Consider the following 22,844-nt stretch of genomic DNA (forward strand, 5'->3'; position numbering starts at 1 on the left):
GACTACATTCAAGCGTGTTGTACATGGGATCTACAGGCAAGCTCAGCACAGGCAATACGAGTCAGACTACACCACCAGCTGAAGTCAAGTATGCAGCCATAAGAAAGCGTGCGCCACATGACAGGGAGTGGATACACCACTCCTACATATGCAAAGATGCTACGACCACAAATTTTAACATATATCGGGCTACAGCATAAGAAAGTAATGACCCTTTCTACATGACGAAGGCCCTCTATACTGAAGCACACATTGATACTCAGTTAATCTGTTAAGAATACAGTTGATGTTCATCGTCTGCAAGTACAACCCCTCCACATGTTGCACGCGATGGCGCGCTGTAGCCTAGCAAGCATATTGACACAGCCCTCATGCAGCCATCGCACAGCCTGTGCACAGCCTTGACATAAACGATTAGTATAGCACATGATCTTGATTAACACTTTCGTCTTACGTCCGATGACTCTTTTGCACATCTTGCTGCATTTGCATTGTTGGAAAACAATACCGTCTCATTGTATACATGCCTCAAACTAGTCATGGATCCATTCACAGCGGTCGGCCTGGCCGGGAACGTTGTCCAGTTCGTCGACTTCGCCTGCAAGCTATTCTCGGAAGCACGTGAGCTCAAGACATCGATGACGGGACAGTCGGCCGCTCAGCTGGAGTTGCAAACTACTTGCAACTATCTCAACACATTCACCAGGCAACTATCTACTTCACATTTCGACGCAAACCCTCAAAATCTCGCCTCTGGCGAGAAGGCCATTGTGGACCTTGCTGCGTCTTGCAAGTCTACAGCAGACGAACTACTAGCTTTGTTGCAAAAGTTACAGGTGAAACAAAATGCCAACCATCGATCATACCAGAGCTTTTTGCAAGCGGTACGGGGCGTGTGGAAGAAGAGCAAGATTGAAGAGCTGCAGAGAAGGCTGGACAGCCACCGTCGAGATCTAACCCTGGGCCTCGCGCATAGTCTGGGGTGAGTTGACCCTGCCCTTCTCCAGTCTATATAAGAAGTCTAACTGATGACATTCAGAGATCGACAATCTACGATAAACGTACAGCTTCGGGCCTTGAAAGAGGCCAATATGCGCATGGAACTCAACCAAACACAGATGCTAGACAGGCTGTCGAAAGAAATAAGCGACATAGCCGTGGATGCAACGCAAGCTCAAGCTGCATTGACGCGAGAAGGATCAGCCATCAAGGCAGAAGACCTGAAAGCCATCGGAGACGCCCTGACGAGTTTGGTCGACGAAGGCCGGTACCTGACCAAGTCTCAAAAGGTCTTGTCCAGTTTGTACTTCAAATCCATGAAGACACGACACTCAAACGTTGCTTCAGCACACGCGCAAACGTTCGACTGGGTCTTTAGACCGACATCGCAAAAGTCCCGGCATTCTCGCCCCCCAGTCCATTTTCTCGATTGGCTCTCACACAAAAATGGCATATTCTGGGTTTCGGGCAAGCCGGGATCTGGGAAATCGACGCTGATGAAGCACATATGCGGTCACCGGCGGACGCGTCAGACGCTCAAGTTGTGGGCTAAAGCTGAGCGGTGCATCACTGCCAAGTATTTCTTCTGGAGTGCCGGAAGCACCATGCAGAAATCTCTCAAAGGCCTATTACAGTCTTTGCTGTTTGACATATTCAAGCAGTGTCCAGAAGTAATCTCAGTCGCTTGTCCCGGGGATGCGACAGCGTGGGAAGCCCAGATGAAAGAGGATGAATCCTGGGACTTTTCCGATCTGTCAAATATGGTGCGACGAATTACCCACTGCAAGGAAATGGCCGCCAAGTTTTGTTTCTTCATTGACGGACTGGATGAGTACGACGGTCGGCATTTTGATGTCATCAAAGTACTGGATAATCTGGCAAAGTCGCCAAACATCAAAATTTGCGTCTCGAGTCGACCTTGGAATATCTTTGAAGACGCCTACGGCCATGATGTGACCAGGAAGTTATATCTGCAGGATCTCACTCGCCAGGACATCAAGGTCTATGTCAAACATCGCTTCGATAAGTACTTTGCGCAATTACATCCCACCCCTCAGGACAAACGCTTCAAGGAACTGCTAGAAGAGATTACAAACAAAGCGCAGGGAGTATTTCTCTGGGTGCTGCTCGTTGTAAACTCACTGCTGGAGGGACTTACCAACGGCGATTCGATAGCGCTTCTCTTCTCACGACTGCGACGACTGCCCACCGACCTGGAAGCTTTCTTTGGACACATGCTGAATTCGATTGACAGTATATATCACGAGCACATGGCACGCAGTTTTCAGATTGCGCTTGCGGCCTCGACGCCGCTGACTCTGATGGCGTATAGCTTTCTAGACGAGGAGATGGAGAACGGCAAGTCGGCGCTGGAAAGGCCAGTGAAGCCAATAGACAACTACGAGCTTAGTGCACGACATCAGCAGATGCGGAGACGGCTCAACGGGCAAACAAAGGGACTTCTGGAAGCGCGGCAAGATCCTGCGGGTACGGATTACTTTGGTTATCGAGTCGACTTTTTGCATCGAACTGTGCACGACTTTCTTCGGACAAACGACATGCAAAAGCTGTTGGCTGGGAAGACCAAAGCTGGATTCAATCCCGAGTTGTCTATACTCCGGGGCTACCTCGTCTTACTGAAAGCCATGCCTCTGTCGCAACGACGCGTAACAGATCAATCGGGTCCCGTGCAACAACTGCTGGAAGAAGCATTCTTCTATGCCAGGGAAATAGAGATACGGACAAAGTCAGCAAACCGTGATTTGATCGATGAATTTGGGGCGGTGATCGAAGCCATTTCAAAAGAAACAGGGCAAGACTTTGTCTGGTATCGAGATAGCGCCGTTGGCGACTATGACTGCGTCGGCGACAAGGTGCGCAAAGCAGCATGCAGTTCGTTTTTCGAATACACAATCCAGAAGGGTCTGCAGGTATACGTGGAGCAGAAACTGCAGGCAGACGCCGACATCAAGCTGCCTGGCGGTCGCCCCATGTTAGACTGTGCATTACGGATCTGTCCTTCCAAGTTCAGCGGAGAGATTGAGCTCTTGGACATGGTGCGCTACCTTCTCGAATCAGGCGCAGATCCCAACGAGATGTACGGCGACTGTTCAATATGGGGCCGTTTTCTGCTTCAGATTTCGCATTTGCCTTCTGGCCGACGTCCCTCACAGGACGTCTCGAGCGCGCTGCATCGACACCGCCTCATTGAGCTCCTGCTCCATCACGGCGCTGATGTCAACGTGACATACAACGACAATCCGTTGTTTGCCGACTACATAATGTTTGTTGGGAATCATCGGCCTAGTGAAGAAATCGAGCAAATCCATCTCCAAACCATTGACCTGTTCATCAGTCGTGGTCCTGACCTCTGCGCAAAGCTAAGCAAACGAATTTCGCTCTTAGGCCAATTTTTCATGTATAGCATTGGACGGAGAGGCACTGCTACCCCAGACTTCCGGTGTCGAATGTGGAAACACATCATGCCTCTTGATGAAGAAGACGAAGAGAGTTTGGCAAAGTGTGAACCTTATATGGGGCAAATCCAGTTCTTGGACAGCAAATGGCAACAGAGGCAAAAGTTGCGAGAAGAGAAGATGTTGAATAATCAGACATCGATGGTTAAGGCATCGTACAAATGGGTGGGCTGGATGCTATCGTGGGTATGGATAGGCGTTTAAGAATGTAGTGCAAGGCTCGTCGCAGGGCAGCGAGACGTGATTATGGAACCTGAGGAACATGTAGCATCCGAACACGCTAACCAATTATCAACAAACAGAGCATTTTGGCACATTATTGGACAATGACGAGAGGGCGTACGACGTGCATACTGGATAGCAAGCGGTGGTGCGAAAGGATATTACGCGTCCAAGCAAGTGTTGATGCCGATAGTCGATAGCAGATATGCGACATGCACGTCCGTCTTCTTCCTCGACCCGCTGCACCAGGCAACAGAATCAATGAAAAAAAGATGCCACAGTGGCAGACCAGCAAAAATTGCCCCGCTGAAGCCCCCGAAGGAGATTCATGACAACACCACACCCCGCTGTGCAATGGAGGCGACGTTGTCAGACCACTGAATACTTGAGCTCAGTGCGTCGCAAGAAGGTAAGTATGAGGAATCAAGAAGGGGACGGGGGGCGGCCGGGTTATATACCCGCTGGCGACGCGCTAGCGCTATAATCACGTGCTCGCTTAGCTCAGGCAGCCGTGCCCAAAGCGCGACACCCGTGCGCACCTCTGCTGGTCAGAGCTTTTGGCAAGTTCTGTCACGACGATTTTTCTCTCTCTGCATTGCATGCCGCCATTCGTCTCTGTAGAGATGGGCGTGCTTGTGGCAAAGGTTAGTACTATACACTCTCTTCTTCTGCGCCCCATGTGCCTTGTATTCTGGCTCGTCATCTAGCCAATACAACCCTCTTCACATGATGATCCAAAACAACCTTAGAACCGTTGCGAATGACGCCTTTCGGGGCGGTTGACTTCACCACACCCTTTACTGAACCCTCTCAATCCTCGCCGTTGTCTCTGACGAATCAATGCGCACTGTGGCTAACAAGACTACAAGGAACCATGAGCAAACCAGCCTTCAACTTCCTGCGTCCCTACCTCCATGGAGCTAGTCGGTCTCTCAAGCCGCACCATGCTCAAGCCTACATCGCGCTCCAGAGACGCTTCGTGCAGAGCATAGCCGCAGACACATACACCGGCCCGCACGATGTAGAGAAGCAGAAGAGGCTCGACCACCTGGCAAAAGTAAAGCCGTTGGGTGACTACCATCCAAGACTGGTTTACTCGGCCGATACCCAGAACTTGTCGGTACGCGACTTTAATGCAAAGTATCATGACATATTAGAAACCACAAGTGATGTCGTGTCCGTGTTTGGTAGGATATGCCACCACCCGTGAGCAAAAACATTCCCGTTCTGACAGCGTCAGGAAGGGTACGCTCAGTGCGGCTGCTTAGCTCCAAGTTGATGTTTCTTGATATCGAGCGCGATACCCAGCGACTCCAAGTCATGGTGGAACTGAAAAAGCTCGCGCCGCAGGACGGTCTTGACGAAAGCTTCAAGAGCTTCAAAAAAGTTGCTAGAATCGGCGATTGGATTTGTACGTGATGTTGCCGTCTCTGCCTGGGGATGCATGCTAAGTTCTGGCAGCAATCACCGGCAATCCAACAAAGACCTCAACCGGGCAGCTTTCCATCCTTGCCCTCCAAGTGCCCCAGGTCCTTGCCCCTTGCCTCCATCACCTGCCCGAGAAGATTGAAGATGCCGAGACGCTCGCGCGACGGCCGCACATCCATGCCCTTACGAGCGACGACCCAGGTGACATTCTTCGTCTGCGAGCACTCATATATGACTATGTCCGTACCTACTTTATCGAGAGCGGCTTCATGGAGGTCGAGACACCCATATTCGACGTCAACGCTGGGGGCGCCATTGCCCGTCCCTTTGAAACTGTAGCCAATGAGCTCTCCAACGTGCCAATTCGACTGCGGATAGCGCCAGAGCTAAATCTGAAGCGCCTCATCATTGGAGGGCAAGACAAGATTTTCGAAATCGGGCGCGTCTTCAGAAATGAGGGCGTGGATAATACACACAACCCCGAATTCTCCACGTGCGAATTCTACGAGGTTGGCGCCACATTGCCCATTGTCATTGCCCGGACAGAGCAGTTGATCCACGGTCTACACACCGCAATCGAATCACTGCGCTCAACGTATTTTCCCACATTGACATCCCCAGAAAGCGTGGACTTTTCACAACCCTTTGCACAACTCCCCTTTGTTCCTACAATTGAAGAAGCTAGTGGCCGCAAGCTGCCTGACCTCTCATCACCCGATGCCACGAACGAGGTGTTGCAGCTCTACAAAGAACTCGGCCTTGATGTCCCACCAAACCCAACATTACCGCGTCTACTTGACGGTCTAGCAGAAGCGTACATTGAGCCACTTTGCCAGAACCCCACGTTCATCACGCAGCACCCGGAAGCTCTTTCGCCGCTGTCCAAGTCGTATGTGGATGAAGCGACGGGCCAGCGTGTTGCTTCGCGCGTGGAGCTATTTATCCATGGACGCGAATACGTCAATGCATATGAAGAAGAAAACTCGCCGTTTGAACAGCGGAGGAAGTTTATGCAGCAGCTTGACTTCCAGGCCGATGGACACGGATCCATTGACGAGAGCTACCTTGAAGCGCTTGAGTGGGGGATGCCACCAACGGGAGGCTGGGGCTGTGGACTGGACAGGCTGGTCATGCTGTTTGCGAACAAGAAGCGCATTGCAGATGTGTTGCCTTTTGGGACGCTGAGGAATGTGGTTAGTATGTCCAAGATGAAGTGAGTGTGGGGATAGAAAGGAGAAGAAGAATAGATGCAATGACGTACCGAATGGCCCAATGACTGAAATTGAATGCAATTGTGTGACGATGAGTGTTGGGACTGGCTGATATAAAACTTTGTGGGCGTAAATGTGAGATTGAGCAGCCGCTTATGTTCACCAGTGCAATAGACCAAATACCAGCTCAATTATCCAAGGTACGTTTCCAATGTTTGTGGTAATAGCAATGTGCATTATAACTGGAGGGAATAAGACGGGACTTCAATCGCCAATACTTGACAATACCTCTTTATAAAGAGACGGGCGCTTGCATGTACACCACACGGCGTCTATGTATGTACCTCGCATAGTCCAACAGAGTCCACTCATTCTATTTTCCCCGAGGCAGACTTGCTCCATGATGCATTTGTTGGTAGTGTGAGACAACAAACATTTGTGTGTGTGTGTGTGTGTGTGTGTGTGTGTGTGTGGACATGTGTTAGTGTGATTAGGATAGGGCTGACGGGGCACAGCAAGCGGTCAAACTTGTTTTGCTTGGCTTTGCAGCGACTGGTGGGTTAGGGAAAAAAGAAGCATTTCCAAGGGTTAAGAGCCGTCTTCCTCGGAGGATTATCGCTGGAGACTGCGTGTCATGTGTGAAGCGGTGGGGGAGGGGGCGTGGCCGGTAGATTTAGTGTGGCGTGTTGGGTTGCGGTTGGGTGATTGGAGTTGGGCTGTTGGACTTTGTCCAATCGATTGGGGGTTGGTTAGGGACCTGGGATTAGTATAGTATGTAAGTACATGAGAAACGTGGTTGACTGTGCCTTGAAGAGCATGGTCTGTTGGTCGTTGGTGGCAGAGTATGGCATTTTGTTGGGTAGTTGGACATTTGATTGGGTACTAGCAAGCCTTTGTTGAAGGCTCTGGTATACTATGTCGTGGATGGGATGCCTTGGCTGCTAACCAGAACAATGGGCTCTGGCGTGGCAGTCACTAGAAGGGATCGCCGTCAGGCCATCGTCTATCGCGTCTTTTGACACATGAAGCCATCTAAACTTGGATGTATCCGGTACGGATTGGTGGTTAATGTGGATGTAGGCGTGAATGTGCCAAAGAGACAATGGCAATAAGCGCCGGATAGTGGGAGGGCGGGGCTGGCTCGGTTGGACGAGTGGTAGAGTAGACTATTCTGGAGTAAGTACACAGAGTCAGCGTCGTCAACAAGCAAGTGGGGCATCAGACGCATCGACGGCAGTCGCGTCTCGTGCCCCACGCATGGGCCATTGGTGCCTTTGACGTCGCCGACAATGGCACAGTTGGGCGGAATTGGGTTTGTCGACGGGCTCTGGGCTGGTCAGAGACGAGTCAATGTGGGCAGTACCATCTGTCTCGTGTTCATCATTTGGCGAGGCTGAAGCTGCTGGTCGAATAGAAAATTCCACTCCACGGCGCCTATTGACAGGCATGGTGCGCGGCTAATGTCAAACGCGGGAGCGGCGTAGGTCGCGTCATCAACAAGGGCTGCTGCATCGTACGCATGTGCGAATGCAGAGAAAAAAAAACTAAAAAAACCAGGCAACAAGGGAGCCTCGTCTCGGAGAGGAATATGGTACACAATGGCGTGGTGGTAATCCTGGTAGGCTAGGAAAGGGAAAAAAAGTTGGAAATGTCATGATAAAGTTGACATGGGCCAGCTGATTGGCCAGCCCTCAGGCATCCGAGCACATGGTAGCGGGAGAAAGCCGAACGCGTGTGCGTGTGTAAAAGGTGGAGATGAGCTAGTAGCGGGAGTGTGTGAGGGATGGTAGTGAATGCTACAGGTATCAGCATGGCATCGAGAAGAGGCTCTGGCCATGCCATGGGCTTGCGGGCGGCTGCGAGTGAGGAGGGCAATCACAAGCCGGCGAGATGGATTTGCTGCAAGGCGGCCACGTCGATGGCGATGGGGCCGGGACTGGAGACTGAGCACACACGGCCAGACGGGGGAGACGCTGCTGTGCCGCATCCTCACAGCAGTCTACATGCACATGATGGAGCGTTTTGAGAGAGGATGCATTAGCGTCTTACCCAGACCAGTCCTAGCCGTCTGCAGCGACGTTCGCTGATATGGGGATGCTGATGGTGGTAATAATGGTGGTGGTGGTAGTGGGGGTAATCATGATGATGATGATGATGATGATGGCTACGGAAAAAGGATTGCTACACGATGGAAGAGTAAGCCGAGCTGTCCCACGAGCCCAGAACTGCAACAAGCCGCAGGCGTTCACCCGCCAGGCCGGTGAGCCGGATCGACTGTATGGGATCCAGCGTCGTGTCTCTGGCACTCAGGAAGAGGGCGCAGCCTGTCGGCGGGCGCTTAAAGCTGCAGTTGATCCCTGGAGCCCAGCCCCCCACCGCCGACGGCCATTCGTCTGATGTGCCAAGTGGTGGTGAACGGCCAGCTGTAAGCGGGCCATGGGCCGCTGTCGAGGGCGTTCGCCTGCCTAGCTAATAACTCCTTCAGCTTGACGCCTGCCTCGACCGACTGAGCTCACAGTCTCCACCGAGGCAGAGTCGCTGTGTGTTGAAACCACCACCACCACCACCACTTCCCCTCCCACTCCCACTCCCACTTCCACTTCCAACCCCCCGCCGCCGCCGCTCCCCAGCACATTGAGCCTCTCCCGGCAGCTGGTCTGCTTTGATAAGCCTTGTTCCGTCTCTCTTTTTATCAAGACGCCCAACGTCTTCGCGCCGCGCATTGCCTTCTGATTCCTGACTCGCTGCTCAGCCTTGCCCTTGGTCAACCCACCACTGCCTAGCACCTCTGACTGCGGCGCTGACCCGGCGCAGCTCTGGCGCTCTCTCCTCATTGTCTCCCCCCTTAGAACAAAGAGCCGCCTGAGGCATGGCAACCGCGACACAGCTCATGCCGTCACCAAGTGGCCTTAAGTCCATGTCGGCCTTTAGTCCCTACACGGACTCGCCCAGTTCGCCGGGCACTTTTGCCCACGTCTTTTCAAATAGGTGCCCTCCCCCTCCCCACTCGGCGACCAATGCGACTTTCCCACTAACATGGACTCTCCAAGATCTTCAGGACATGCCTCTGAACACCTCCAGCCACCACCCAGTCCGTATCCGGCAACCGTAGACCCTTCCCCCGTCGACAGCAACGGCACTAGCCACACTGACCACACCGAGGTACGCGACATGACGGATGCAAATGACACGACGCGGGGCTGACCCCACCACAGATTGAGGACGATGCGCAGGAAAACACGCCTAGCGAGGACGGCATGAGCGACATACGGTCCCCGGTTACTGACGACATTGTGAGCCCGGCGAGCCAAGACGGTCACACAAAGGCATGTCACGCCCACCTTGAGAAACATGCGCTTCACACGCTAATACATCCAACAGCCCCAAACCCACAAGCTCAACACCACGGTCCGCCGCGCAGATTCCGACGATGCGCCTCCATCGGTCATCCATGCCCCGGACAGCTTCAAGCAATTTGTAAGGCCCCTCTTTGTTGTCTAGCTGCTGTTGCACAACATGGCTGACGTGTGAACCAGAGCCGGGTGGGCACTTCTGGCGCCTCGTCCAGCGCAAACATGTCGGATAACACCGTCGTTGTATCGCCGTCGACACCAGAAGCAAACATGCTGCCTGAACTGGACGATAAGGTTAGCTTACCGCTGGTCTTGATGGGCTCGGGCTGACTAACAGCACACAGGACTCGTCTTCATCCTCTGCATTCACCGCTCCAATTGATACCGCAGTCTCCAGCTCCATTGCTCCAGATCGTAGCACACCGCGTGCACAAACCCGGCAAGATTTCGAAGAAGACCTTAGACGACGCAGTGCTCGTAAAAGCTTGAACCTTGCTGGTAAGCGTGCAGATCCATTGTATTGGACGCTAACTGACATTCGTAGATATTGCAGAGTACGAAGACAACATTGCCACTGATTCTTCTTCGAGCTCTGTCATTGATCAAGACGATAGCCAATCTTCACAGTCACAGGATGGCGAATCAGCTTCAATTGGCACCCAGACCATGGGAGAGGCAATCATTGGAATTCACGAGACAGAGAAAGAAGTAGCCGGTCTTCGAAGCGCTCTGGACGAATGCTGGATACTGTGCAACTCTCTGGCAAAATTGAGCCAACGTCATCGAACGCGCATGTTCCATTACTCTGGCGGAAGCGCTGATACGCAGGAGCATGCTTGGAGGACTTGTTGGCGATTATGCCAGAAACTCTACGAGAGCCGAGAAGAGAACCCGTCAGCACAGATTCAGCCAACTTTGGAGCTTTGCCGCGACTTTTGTCAAGCACTGTTTGACGTGCGCCAACGCGGCGACGAGTCGGCGGACTCGGTTCTCCGAGTCAGCTTTGAGCTCAACAACCATCTCTACAATGCTCACGACCGCACATTGCCCGAGACTTTCCGTGAACGTACGCTCGACTTTTACTTGACCCTCTGCCATCGCCTTATGAAACAACGAACTTCGCTTCCCGAGGAGACAGATTCACTCTTGCATGCTTGCTGGTCGCTCGCAGAAATGCTGTTTAGTCTCCGTCAAAACAGCCGAGACGGTAAACCCCCTGATGAGGAGTTGCTTGGGTCGGCCATCCAGGCCTGCTGGGAGTTGTGTGATTTGTTCCGTGAGGGATGGACACAAGTGCGACCTGATCGCAGCACCCCACGACCGTCACAGCACAGCTTTTCAGTAGGACGCAGTTCTATGTCACACCGATCCCAGAGCGCATACTCCGAACGGTCTGCGAGGTCTTCGAGCGTCAATGAATCATACCACTCGGCCATACAAACCAGGAGAGCAACCCCAATGCAGCCAGAGACTCCGACTACCATTTTCGACGACCGTGAAGAGTTTTCTCCCTCAGACGAGCCCAACGTTCCAAACATCCTTGTTCTCGGCCCAGAGGCCGGCCTGACACGAACCCACGATCGCTGGTCTTCTTCTTCTTCTAATCTCTCAACATACTCCGATGCTTCGGTACACACGTCTTCTACTGCCACTGCTGGCCGAGAAGACCCTGCTCTGATACGCCTGAAAGGGCTCATTGTTAAAGCAGCCATCAACACTGGCTATAATCGCCAAATACCACTCCCAGACTTCATTCGCGCACTACCGTCAAACAGCTTCGGAAACGAACCATGGCAAACTGAATTGTTCGACAACTATCGGAAGCTTGTTCTCAAAGACTCGGCTCTACGCAGCATTCACACGCAACCACTTCGCCGACTGACAGCACTTGAGATTGGACGGTCTGTGCAATGGCTAGGTAAAAACGAATCTTTCAAGTGGCTCACAGAGCTATATCGATTCGTCTTCGGAGCCTATCCTGAGGACAGTAGTCAACGCAACCTCATCATCAACGCTTAACAATGGACCACTTTGCGTCACATACGGCCTTTATGTTTTTCTATTTTCTTCGACCATAGGCGCTATTTGGACAGGCTGCCTTATTCGATTTTTCGCCATATACCCTCAACGCTCTTTCCTGCATGCGCATCTATCGGTCCCAGCATGCTGTCATGATGCTGTAGATTACGGATTCGCATCTTCTCTTCTGTGTATACCTTGACAAGCAGCTGTCTTTGTTCTTGCTCTTCAGGCTTTCCTTTAGGTATATGACATTTATGCTATAGTTATAATAAATACAACGCTCTTGTTTCGTTGTATGCATTGCCTCCAATTGACGTCTATGTATGCAACATGTTGTGGTTGTTTGGCGCTGGGTGACTTGCAAGTAAGTCTTTTCGAGCTACCGTAAATTATCAACATGCTTCATGAGTCTTTATAATCCTGCCGTAAGGTATGCCATGTCCAGCGAATGGTGGGCGCAGTATTGCCAGAAAAACGAAATGTCTTGGCATGGACATTGATCCATGAAGCACAGACCGCCGAACCACTGCCAGCTTGTCGCAAACTCCCCGCATCGCGACTCTGCAACCTTAGACTCAGTATGTAGTTCCCAGTACCATCAGGTAGCGTAGCCTAAACCCTGCAATGCCGACGCGCGCAATAAAAGCCATTTTCTATACGCGCTTCCACCATGAAAAGGGTACGCATCTCTGGAAGCCGTTTGAGGACCTACGCTAACTCCGCTCCAAGGGAACCGCGTACTCCACCAAGTCCCTCCGGGAGCCATAATACCCTCTACCCTACCCTCCGCCTTGACTACACCACTGTTTCCCTTCTCCTCTGTCACCCAGTATCTCATACCCACACAGCAGTTCTGCGACCGCCTGCTCACCTTTTGCGTAAATCACCACCGCGTTATTGGCTATCCAGTCTGCATACGAGAAGGTAAATACAGTAGGAATGAATTCATCTTCAACTTTGCTATTGTGATTGGCGAGAACGAACGCGACTGGGCGTGCTATGGGGAAGTGGCGCGAAAGCTGGGACGGCTGCTAAGGGGATTGGAAGAACAAGGTGGATTTCTGAGCAAAGAAGAGGTTGGCGTCTGGGACGATGATGGAGGTACTATCGACGCAGGCCTAGACAATGGTGTTTATGGATTTGGAGTAGGTGGTGGAAGCAAAGTGTATGCGCTGTGTGAAATGGTGCTGGAGGATCTGAATAACTATGCCGAATGCATGATACCAATTGGTAGGTTTTTTGTGCTCATGAAGAACAATGTGTTGATCAAGTGCTAGACGACTCCAACACGATCAACCTGAAGTTATTTCCTACACGGCCCCCTCCACCACCCATCCTCGCCCACCAAGTCCCATTGCTCACAATCTCCCTATCAAGTCTACAACAACCCGTATCATCAGATCTTACACTAAACCGGATCCTCCCATATATCAACGGCATCAACTCGATAGCGCACATTGCACAACTTGCAGATACCGATCTCTCGTTGACACGGAAAGCGATCCAGCATTTGGTATATTATGGATGTCTGGTATTGTTGGATATTTTCAGTTTTGGGGCAATCTATGCACCGACAGCAGAGATCGGTGGTTTCATTGTAGATGCAGAGGTAAAGGACGAATGTATGCGCTATGTCAGGGTGCCGAGGATGAAGCTGGGCCCTAACGCGAAATCCGTCTGGATGGATAGCGAGTCTACAGATCTGAGCCAAGACGGGCGCAGTTCCATCTCTTCTTCTTCTGCATCACAGCTCAGCGAAGCGGTAGGGTCTACGCTCAAGATTTCGGAATTCGATGCCCAAATTGCAGCACAGAAGAAAGAAGAGGAAGAGGAAAAAGCCATACAGACCAGCCATGAGACCCTGATTACACTATACACTTCACTGCGCCAGGGCTTAACGCTAAAGAACTGGGTACTGGAGAATCTGGACCTCCTCTCTGGCATCGACGTGCGCCGTCTCATCACCTTTGGCGTCATCAAAGGCTTCCTCTACCGCGTACACAAATACGCAATCGCGACATCGTCTACTCTCCCACCCGCACCCCCGACCAGCCTACAAACAAGCACAGCCACTTCTCTCGCCAACCTCCGCGACTCGGACACCACCACCATCCGCGGCACCGACCGCATCCACTATGCTTCTCAGCCTAGTATCCACCACCATCATCACCCGTCCTTCTCCATCCACAAACCCAGCATCGCATCCATCACGCCTCAGCACCTCCAACAGCAACAACAATCGAGTCCGCACCACCTTGGCGCGCCCAAAACCGATGACGCTCACCATCAGCTTCTGCATAATAGCGGGATCATTGATGAGCGCGACACGAGCGGCCTGCCTTTACTCAAGTTCCTGGATGGCATGCATTGCTTTGATGAGATTTGTACCGACTTGGGACTTGCGGAGCGTGTGGTCGAGGGCAAGATAAGGGGAATGGGTGATGGGGCGGGTGTTGTGGTACATAGGTAGTGTTGGTATGATTATCATGTTCGATGTACAGGGAATTGGATAGTTCGTGTCTTGTTTGGATGCATGTTAGTAAGGTTGTTGTTTACTCTGTGAGAAGCGCCGTTGATGGGTAGTAAGCGTGGGACTAGTAGCCAGACGGGTGACCACTGCGATATCCCTGTTGTTATATGTTTTTGATGTGTTTTTCCCCCTTTCCTTATGTTGATCTCTGTGTCAAAGGACGTGAGTGAAGAAGTGACGAAAAGAGTGGGATTTATAATACTCGATGGCAATAGGTGACCATACCTACCTATCCCAGCGAAATATCGGGCTTTCAAACGCCGCATCCGGATCCGACCCTTCCTGTGGTGTAGATAATGCCTTGTTGGTGGGACAGTAGTCTACCATGATACACTGCCATATATATTGCCATTCAAAAGTTGCTTCTAGAGTGTGGAGTTTGCTATGTGACGTCGACAATCGTTTCATGTGCTCATCGCTGGCCATGCGCGAGACACCCATTTCACAAGGACTTCTAGCAATTACATGGTACCCTGCTTGCACATACTCACTTCACGATGCGTTTGCTCCAATTTCTCCGTCGCTTCAATGTGCTTATCGAGCAATGGACAGCCCATTCGCCAAAGCTAATATTCGTTGTCCTTCTGATCGGATTCTTGAAGCTTGCAGAAAATGTGCAAAGGGCACCAACTACTCGGTTATTGGAGAGTGTCGTCTTTTCTCAGTACTATTTTGATGACCCAGACGTTGACGACATCGAGGAGAGCATGTTTAAGATGCCTATCATTCAGTCCAAACTCGCGCATCTACGAGGTTTTCTCAATCTGTTCGATACAGTGCCAGGTACTTCATCCATCCCTATCTGCCTTTTCAATGCACACACATTGTAATTATCCTTTTCGGATCCTTCTATGGCTCTCTAGCTGATCGCAAAGGTCGGAGAGGCCCTTTCGCGCTGGCTGCATCTGGTATCGTTTGCCAAATGGCCTGCATCTACCTTGTTTGTTCGATTCTTCCGTCTCCACCAATGCTACGCAAATAACTTTTGATATTGGCAGTTTGTAGGACAGGATAATACTTGTGACAATACGGACTTCATCTACATTTCGCCTAATTGGAGGCGGCCCTAACCTTGCCATTACTCCTTACCATACCATGGCTTCTGATCTTTCAACATGTGAGACAAGGTATCTGGATTATTGCAGCATTTATCCAAAGTCTTACTCATATCACTTACAGGAGTGGATCTTTCTATCATGTCTTCACAGCTTCGCTGATCACAAATATGATTGCCCCTTCGACCGCATGCGCTACTTTCCACATTCCTTGTGGCTGCCTATTCCCGCATACTTGATATCGTTGTTTTTCACTTTTCTAGTCTTACTGTGAATGCCAGAAACACAAACCCATATGAGGGGTTCTCAGTCCAACGAGGAAGTGCCCGTCGGGCGCACCGCATTGAGTGCATTTATCAAATTCTTGAGCGACGAGAAAATTGTTATAGGAGTTGCCATAGTCTTTCTATTACAGTCCCAGGAAATATATTAGAGATATTCATTCTGAGTACCACTAGGTGACTTGAGGAACTAGTGAAAAAGATAAGATGAATGTATTTTGTCATGGGAATGATGCAGCTAACAACCGTTGTTTTGAGTTAAAATGGGTTAAAGCATAGGTAAACGGTAAATTTTAATACTGCGCCAACAATATTCTGAGCTTTTTGAGGACAGAGGCAAAACATGTTGACAGTAGCCTCATGGGGCAACGTAGGAGTAGGGGACTGGTTAGGGAATATTGCATAGCTATGCCAGACTAAGCAAGTATTGCCCAAGATTGGACAGAAGATGTAAAAATGCGATGTACCTGATAAAGAGAAGAGGTGTTGAGCTTCGTCGGGAAAGAGAGATTGAGTAGTTCAAAATGATGTTCATGGTGCTCGAGACGCATGTGGAATGAAGCTCGCGTCCAGCGCCTCAGTTTCTATATTTGGTGTTGACGATCACAACCCACCTAGCCACACAGGGCTCTTTGTTCTTCTGGTAGCACCACAGATTGAATCTGCTGTTCTAAAGCCTCTGATAATTAGGCTACATTGTTCAGTGCAAGCTCAGGGAGCTTTGAGGCCCGCTTCGTCTCCTACAAAGTCATCGAGTTCGTTCCTTATTTGATTCGTGCTCCTATCAGTGGCTTGATACCTAGGATAAGGCTTCAAAGCAACGACTTTTGTAGTCTAATAAGCTTTATGAGCGGCCAATGTCCACAGGTATCGGATAGATATGTATCGTTTCCTTCTAGAAAACCAATATCTTAGCGAGACTGATGCTGGATTTCTGGAAAATTTCTGGAAAATGAACAGCTAGCTAAAGGATGTTAGCACTCATGAGTGACCATATGAGAGTAGTGGGAGTGCTCAAAGTGTTGATCAGATATGTGCTCATTTTTTTGTAGGATAATGCAAGTGGCATGTTGTATCCAGTGGCTCTATGTTCTCGAAGGATGTATTATAGTTGCCAGTGTTGATGACACGAACGAGCTTGGCAGTCGAGGCACAGACACATGGCATTGCCCAAGCGGCTGAAAAATGCATAAGAACATGCATCGGAGATCCTGATAGGACCGTCGGCCAAATTTCTACCTGTAAGACTTTTGTGGCTGATTTTGCTCTGGGAGCCACTCTTCTAATTATGGTACAGTGCTTATTGCGGCGTATAGCGATTGTAGTTTAGTGGAAAAGGTGGACACATTGTTACATTTGTTTCTCAGTATGTTGCATCCATGCCGAAGATGTTCGGCCCCACCTAACGTCTCGAGGGTCTTTCCCATGAGAGTGCTTGGACAATTGATCTTTGGAGCAAAACAAGAGCGGCCCTTCTGCGAAGCGCATGGGATGTGGAAGTAGTGAAAGCCTTTTTTCATAATATCATTTCTCATAAACAAGCTAGTTGAGCGCTAAGTAAACTCACGTATCACATCAGGTAGAAGAGACATCACTTTACCTTGCAATCGCTAGGTGTGAATAACAGGTACATGTTGTCAAGACTGGTCCAAGTTGGAACTGAAGTCCGAGAAAGTCTTCGTAAATCCTACTGTATGTCACCTCTGATGTAACCGAAAGACGGAAAGTATCTGCAGGGTAATTTAGATGCAGATTATGCCATGCATTCTTACAATAGCCCACGTGCAGGCAAAGTGCACTCAGCCACAAGCGATATGAGGGTTCGAGCTGCTCAACTGTGTGTTGAAAGGCATCTTTTTTAGCATGTCTTCTGGAGGCGGTGACGAGTGCAGCAGCTGTACTGTTCGGCGAAGTAAAGAATACTATACTCATTTGGTTGGATCCCCCTAACCCAATGACCCACTCGCTGCTCGTTACCATTGGGCGGAATATGCATGGCCAAACACTCAAAATCCCCCCGCACATCGAACGGCGAGCAATGCACAATTGCGCAGCATTGCATCATCTTCACTATGCAATCCAGAGGGTCATCAGGTGCAAGTCAAAACTACTCTATCTCAAATAAATATCACAAAAGACAATTGAAGTTATTTTGTATGAGTAATGCCAAATTCGTTGACCGCTCAGTGGCGAATATCGTCGTGGCAGAGGAGCTTACGGGGTAATCTTATCAGGCCGCATCCTCTGCGGCTGAGCGACTGGAGTTTTGCACGTGAGAGCTTCTCCGCTCGTTTCGCTTCGCTCCGAGCGGTCTAGAACATAGGCGATGCAACGGTCGCAATAACCCTATGTTTCATTTTTTTGCAATATGTCATGCATCGGCCATTAATTGCTCCATAGGTGCGCGTTGGCGGATCCGATTCTGGTTGAATATAGGGCTGACCGCATTTGCCAAGGACAAAGCTGAAGAGTCGGCGAAATTTTAGTATATCTGTTGGTATAGATCATTTCCTCTAAATGACCCAGGTGTGTCTGGTGCAAGAAAGTAACAAAGCATCAAAGCCTTCTATTTCGAAAACGAATCACACTATGGACTTCTCGAGCTTGCACGGAGGCCCTCGCAACGCCTATACACATTACTCCCCTGACAGCGAGTCTTACCTTTCGCACAGAGAGCCAGACCTGTACTTTGCAGACTCTTACACATATGCCTCTGATTACTTCAGGGACTCCTTTTTCGATGACAACCCACACTCCTATTCGATGACGAAACCGCTGGACGTAATCGGCCCTTGGGACAGTCCATCACCTAGCACATTCCCTGGTACAAATTCAATAACCAACTCCGCATTCGCAGTGAGCGATAGGCATCTGAAGACATGGCCAAACTTCAACTCTGGGGATCTAGCATACGGAAAACATGCTCACGATGCTGAAATAATGGAAACTCATCACACCGCCGACTCGATACACACCTGCAGTAGCAGTCCCTCATCTCCAGCCATCTCACCCCAAATAGCAACGAAATCACGTCTTCCGTCACCTTCGACCTGTTCTCGAACCTTTATACACGTCAAGTCCGAGCCTACAAGACGCAAGCGAGGCCGCCCCCGGCTCCCACCAGCAGCCTCCAAGGTCCCAGCAAGCATCGTTTCAAAAAAGGTCGAGCGGCCGCAATGCATACCACATACAGAAGTCGAACGCAAGTATAGGGAGAAGCTTAACACGGAGTTGGAGCGGCTACGTCGAGCTGTTCCGTCCTTGCTTCGAGCCGATTCGGATAATGTCATGGGCGGTGCGAGGATAAGCAAAAGCGCAGTGCTGGCAGTGGCAATCGATTACATCAAGGACTTGGAGGCGCAGAGGGATAGTGCTCTGGATGAAGTTAAAAGACTCGGTGGGGAGGTGCGGTTTGGGAATAGGTAATGAGGTTCATTGCAGTATTGTTTTGTTTAGAAAAAAGTGTCTCAATCTCGTTTTGGGTTACTGGGTTCAGTCTCGTGACGATTATTATAGCCGCTGAGTGTGTATGCTTGTCTGTTGTATTTGTTGGATAATATTCAAATACAGCCCTGGTCTTACTATGTTAAGTGTAAATTCCGTATCAATGCATCAAATCATTGTCAGGTAATGAGAGCATTCCCATATCTACAGATGATCCGCTCTCAAATCTAGCTATACTTTCCTCTATGCGAACTTTCTTACAAACACAATTAAGTATCTTAAGCTTTTCGTGGTAGTACGTATGTAAGAGCAGCGTCGCTGGCGAAAAACATGATTGCGATTATTTCCTGAAGTGTCTAGGGAGTGAGGTAGTGCTACGCAATCTTAGTAGCTCAGGTTCCTAAGCTCATTTACTATGAAGCTGCTGTTACACCAGAATATGTGTTTGAATAATCTCCAATTAGCGTTGCTATCATTTCCTCCAAATCCATCAAGGTACTACAGGTATGCGTTAATCTGTAGCCTTTAGTACATCGCAAACACAAACCATTTTAGTAATTGATAGTAGATAGAAGAAATCCTTAGTTGAGGGAGAGTTAGAGAAGCAAAACAAAACAAACGAGGGCCCATAGAAATCTATGCTAAGGAGAGGAGAAGGAAAGACGAATAAGAGAAATGTTGCTTTCAATGGGCACTTCTCGTTTTCCACGTCAGTGATAGAAAATCTACTCTCTATCCTTTGAGCAGAAATCAACCCTAGTAATATAAAGAAGAGGAGTTCTCCGTTGGGCTGAGTAGTTCCGTGGTGGCTTGTCTGGTAAATTTAGTAACATAAGTCGCTTCTACTCTTGTTTCACTCCTATCTCTAGTGCACAGAACTATTCGGTCTCAACTATAAGATAAAAAACAGAGGTTAATTCTAGAGGACCATCTTTGATTAGCTGGTTTGTACCTTGGATAGTTCGAAGGTTGCATAATAGAAACAAACGCGGGTAGACACGATTTTGTATATAGCATTCAGACGAAACTAAATTTCTAGAAGGATCCTTAAGAGATTTTTGAATTCCGGGCTAGTGTTTAGTTCCTGGCGTTTGTTTTCTATGAGTGAAGATGGATCTTATTTAAATTACTAACCATTTCGCAGCCTCCCGCCCTAACAGTCGGGGTCTAGGCCCGCCATACCATGTGCTGCTTAACGGACTGTTCTATTTTAACTTAGAGCTCTCGTTAGTATCTTCATACAACTTACTTTAAATTCCATATAGTTAAGGAACAGAAGCAATCTAGTAATGTAGTGGAATACGGGCTTCCCGTATGATTGCATAAGTGTTGTGAATACGAGACTTTATTTAGAGCCAAGGAGTTATCCAGTGCATTTCTAATGTCAAAATGACACTATAAGCAACTATCGGCCTCGATTTGCATTTTGTCATAAGGAGCCGTGTCCCGTGCGAACCCCTAGACCATCTCATAGGAAAATCCCTGAAAAGATTGTGCCAACTTCCAACAAAGACCGTGGATACAAACTGGTGTTCCCTAACGCCTCGAGAGACGTTAGTCTCATTTTCGGCTGAGAAATTTCGCCGGTGATGCAGTCGGCCAATGAGCATTGTTAAGCAAAGTTGATTTTCCTACTTCAGGACCGTAAAAGATTAGCATAGAAGCCATGTTAGCCGAGTTCTAATTTGCATGCATTTATAGTGAATTGTAGAATACTACACGATAGATTAAGGAGCAGTAGCGTTACTTATTCCCTATAATATTAATTTGATAAATTCATCGCATCTGAGTACGTAGGAATACATTGTACGCAAGCCTTTAGCAGACAATGAGTCTCTTGTTAAAGATCATGTTACTAGTAGCGGAAATGGATGAAAGGGAGAGATTAGTGATAGTATGTATATAAGAACTAGCTTTGAAGGAAATCGAGTCTAGCTGATGTGGACTGGCGCAAATCGCGCAATGGTAGTTTTCCGCCTTTAGGTATAATAACACGTGACTGAAAGAATAGGTTAGGGAAAGTAGCCTCCCGGATACAAGTACCGATCTCAATGTTCACATTATTCAACAGTGTGCTCTGCGGCCAATCTCGGTAGGGTCCCACGTGAATGAATCGTCTCACTCAGTCCCAATGGTCTTTCATCCAGAAGTCTGCCATCGTTTACTTCATCTACTCTCTTGAAGGTATCATGAACTAATCCTCTCCGGGGATCCTCTTGATTTCCGTTGCGCGCGCTTTTCTTGCGACCAAAGGGCGGCGAGGGAAATGTAATACCGCCAGTTTCTAGTGTGGAAGAAGCAGCAGCAGCCGCCGGCTGTGGCGGCGGGGGTAGTCCTTGGCGTGGCAACTCGAGAGACTTACTCTCTTCTGATTCTTGTGCACCTAAACGGTGAATGACCGGTCTCTGACTTGTCTCACTTAGAGTTTTCGTGTTCTTTCTTCGCCTGCGTATGTACCAGGCCAGGGTGACGAGAAAGAGGGTGCCAATCACGGATCCTACAACCGCTCCTGCTAGAGCTGCTGTTTGTGATGACTGCTTGGTACCGGGGAGTACGCGACATACTCGCTTTACCTTGGCATCCGTGCCCATGGGATCGGCCGCTGCAACGACAGCTGGTGCGAGTTCGTAGTTCGCAGCATCGGGATCGACAATGAGGTAGTTCTGGGTGAAGAAAGGAAATCCCAGAACTCCTACAGTCACAGATTCTGTTTGATTTGTTACAGCCATGTTGAATACTGTTGCGTTGTTCACTTCGAACACTCCCGCGGAATTGTATGCTCGGGGTCGGTAGTAAAGCTCGGATGCTGGAATTACAGTCTTGTATGAAGCGACCGAAGGCTTCGATGCATCGCCGGCGGGACTGCCCATGTCGGATACCGTAATGGTAATTGTGCCTGCAGGGGCAGGACTAGTAGGGAGCTCGAAATGACGTGATGTCTCGTTCCAAACAGCCGTCTTTTCAGCAGCTGCGAGTTTGTCCAACATTGCTTGTGGGAATCTGATATCGGAGGAGAAGGGATCGAGGTATACAGTAAGTGTATCCTTGGCGTCTTCGAAAAGCGTGGTACTGGTACCACCGACGTCGTAAGTGATTGCAGTGAGTACAGCGCATGTAGGGCAATCTGAAAACATAGGAAATTTGGTTGCAGGGCTTTTGAGTCGACTTTCGTCATACCCGCCAACTATCAGCAAGCCGGGCTGTGGCGCGTCTTCTGATTCTGAGCCAGCCCACAACCCGTACGTCCGTGACGAAGCCTGACCTGAATCGACAAGGAAGTTCAAAAAGCTGGAATCCATTCCCAAAGGCAGAGTTGCTCGGAACCCTGGATCATACTCTGTGAAAGAATCCACGGTTGCTCATGTATGTTAGTGTTGTACCCGTTGAGCATCTCTACCTGGATTACTCACTGTCTGTGGAACTGTTGGTATACATAGGGAAGGCGGGGAACTTATTGGTGGCGTTCTTTGGGCCAAAGGCTGCAGCATCGGTAAAGAAGATGTGCGAATTTCCGGATGCCATGTTTACGGACTCTCTGCTCCCTGGCCACGCTGCGTAGTCGACCTGGGTAAACGAAGTTGAGGCTGCACTATCGTAGATGCCGCCTAGTTGGCCAATGCAACTGCTGTTCGTGGCCGATCCACACTCTGTTACGCTGTTGACGAAAGCATTGTCCAAAGTTGTCGAAGGGGTTAAAGAAAAGAGCTGAGGAGGAGTGCCAATGGCGAACGAGATGCCTTTGGAAAAGATTGCACCATCAGCGGAGACTGAATGGTTGGTCCACGGCAACAGCAATGGTACGGAACCATTTGGGCAAGCCAT

General features: G+C 49.6%; 7 protein-coding genes across 7 annotated transcripts; 5 read left to right on the forward strand and 2 right to left on the reverse strand.

Moving 5' to 3' along the window:
• Positions 1–539: 539 nt before the first annotated feature.
• COCVIDRAFT_25238 (hypothetical protein) lies at positions 540–3,680 on the forward strand (the record flags this gene model as incomplete). The annotated part of the gene is made up of 2 exons (XM_014702804.1): positions 540–982; positions 1,040–3,680. The coding sequence occupies 2 exons, from the start codon at positions 540–542 to the stop codon at positions 3,678–3,680; spliced, it is 3,084 nt and encodes a 1,027-aa protein (XP_014558290.1).
• An 892-nt stretch (positions 3,681–4,572) lies between these two features.
• Positions 4,573–6,343, forward strand: COCVIDRAFT_14616 (hypothetical protein; the record flags this gene model as incomplete). The annotated part of the gene is made up of 3 exons (XM_014702783.1): positions 4,573–4,818; positions 4,890–5,109; positions 5,160–6,343. 3 exons carry the CDS (start codon positions 4,573–4,575, stop codon positions 6,341–6,343), a joined length of 1,650 nt encoding a protein of 549 aa, XP_014558269.1.
• Positions 6,344–7,536: 1,193 nt separating this feature from the next.
• On the reverse strand, positions 7,537–7,785 carry COCVIDRAFT_94855 (hypothetical protein; the record flags this gene model as incomplete). Its single annotated transcript, XM_014702877.1, has 1 exon — positions 7,537–7,785. One exon carries the CDS (start codon positions 7,783–7,785, stop codon positions 7,537–7,539), a length of 249 nt encoding a protein of 82 aa, XP_014558363.1.
• A 1,588-nt stretch (positions 7,786–9,373) lies between these two features.
• Positions 9,374–11,709, forward strand: COCVIDRAFT_25240 (hypothetical protein; the record flags this gene model as incomplete). The annotated part of the gene is made up of 6 exons (XM_014702805.1): positions 9,374–9,499; positions 9,553–9,630; positions 9,719–9,814; positions 9,874–9,984; positions 10,035–10,188; positions 10,235–11,709. The coding sequence occupies 6 exons, from the start codon at positions 9,374–9,376 to the stop codon at positions 11,707–11,709; spliced, it is 2,040 nt and encodes a 679-aa protein (XP_014558291.1).
• Positions 11,710–12,336: 627 nt separating this feature from the next.
• COCVIDRAFT_36364 (hypothetical protein) lies at positions 12,337–14,182 on the forward strand (the record flags this gene model as incomplete). Its single annotated transcript, XM_014702878.1, has 3 exons — positions 12,337–12,391; positions 12,442–12,942; positions 12,990–14,182. The coding sequence occupies 3 exons, from the start codon at positions 12,337–12,339 to the stop codon at positions 14,180–14,182; spliced, it is 1,749 nt and encodes a 582-aa protein (XP_014558364.1).
• Positions 14,183–18,167: 3,985 nt separating this feature from the next.
• On the forward strand, positions 18,168–19,004 carry COCVIDRAFT_94714 (hypothetical protein; the record flags this gene model as incomplete). Its single annotated transcript, XM_014702879.1, has 1 exon — positions 18,168–19,004. One exon carries the CDS (start codon positions 18,168–18,170, stop codon positions 19,002–19,004), a length of 837 nt encoding a protein of 278 aa, XP_014558365.1.
• A 2,078-nt stretch (positions 19,005–21,082) lies between these two features.
• COCVIDRAFT_14620 (hypothetical protein) lies at positions 21,083–22,844 on the reverse strand (the record flags this gene model as incomplete). The annotated part of the gene is made up of 2 exons (XM_014702784.1): positions 21,083–22,359; positions 22,433–22,844. The coding sequence occupies 2 exons, from the start codon at positions 22,842–22,844 to the stop codon at positions 21,083–21,085; spliced, it is 1,689 nt and encodes a 562-aa protein (XP_014558270.1).

Source organism: Bipolaris victoriae, assembly GCF_000527765.1.
Source record: "Bipolaris victoriae FI3 unplaced genomic scaffold scaffold_27, whole genome shotgun sequence".
Taxonomy (NCBI): domain Eukaryota; kingdom Fungi; phylum Ascomycota; class Dothideomycetes; order Pleosporales; family Pleosporaceae; genus Bipolaris; species Bipolaris victoriae.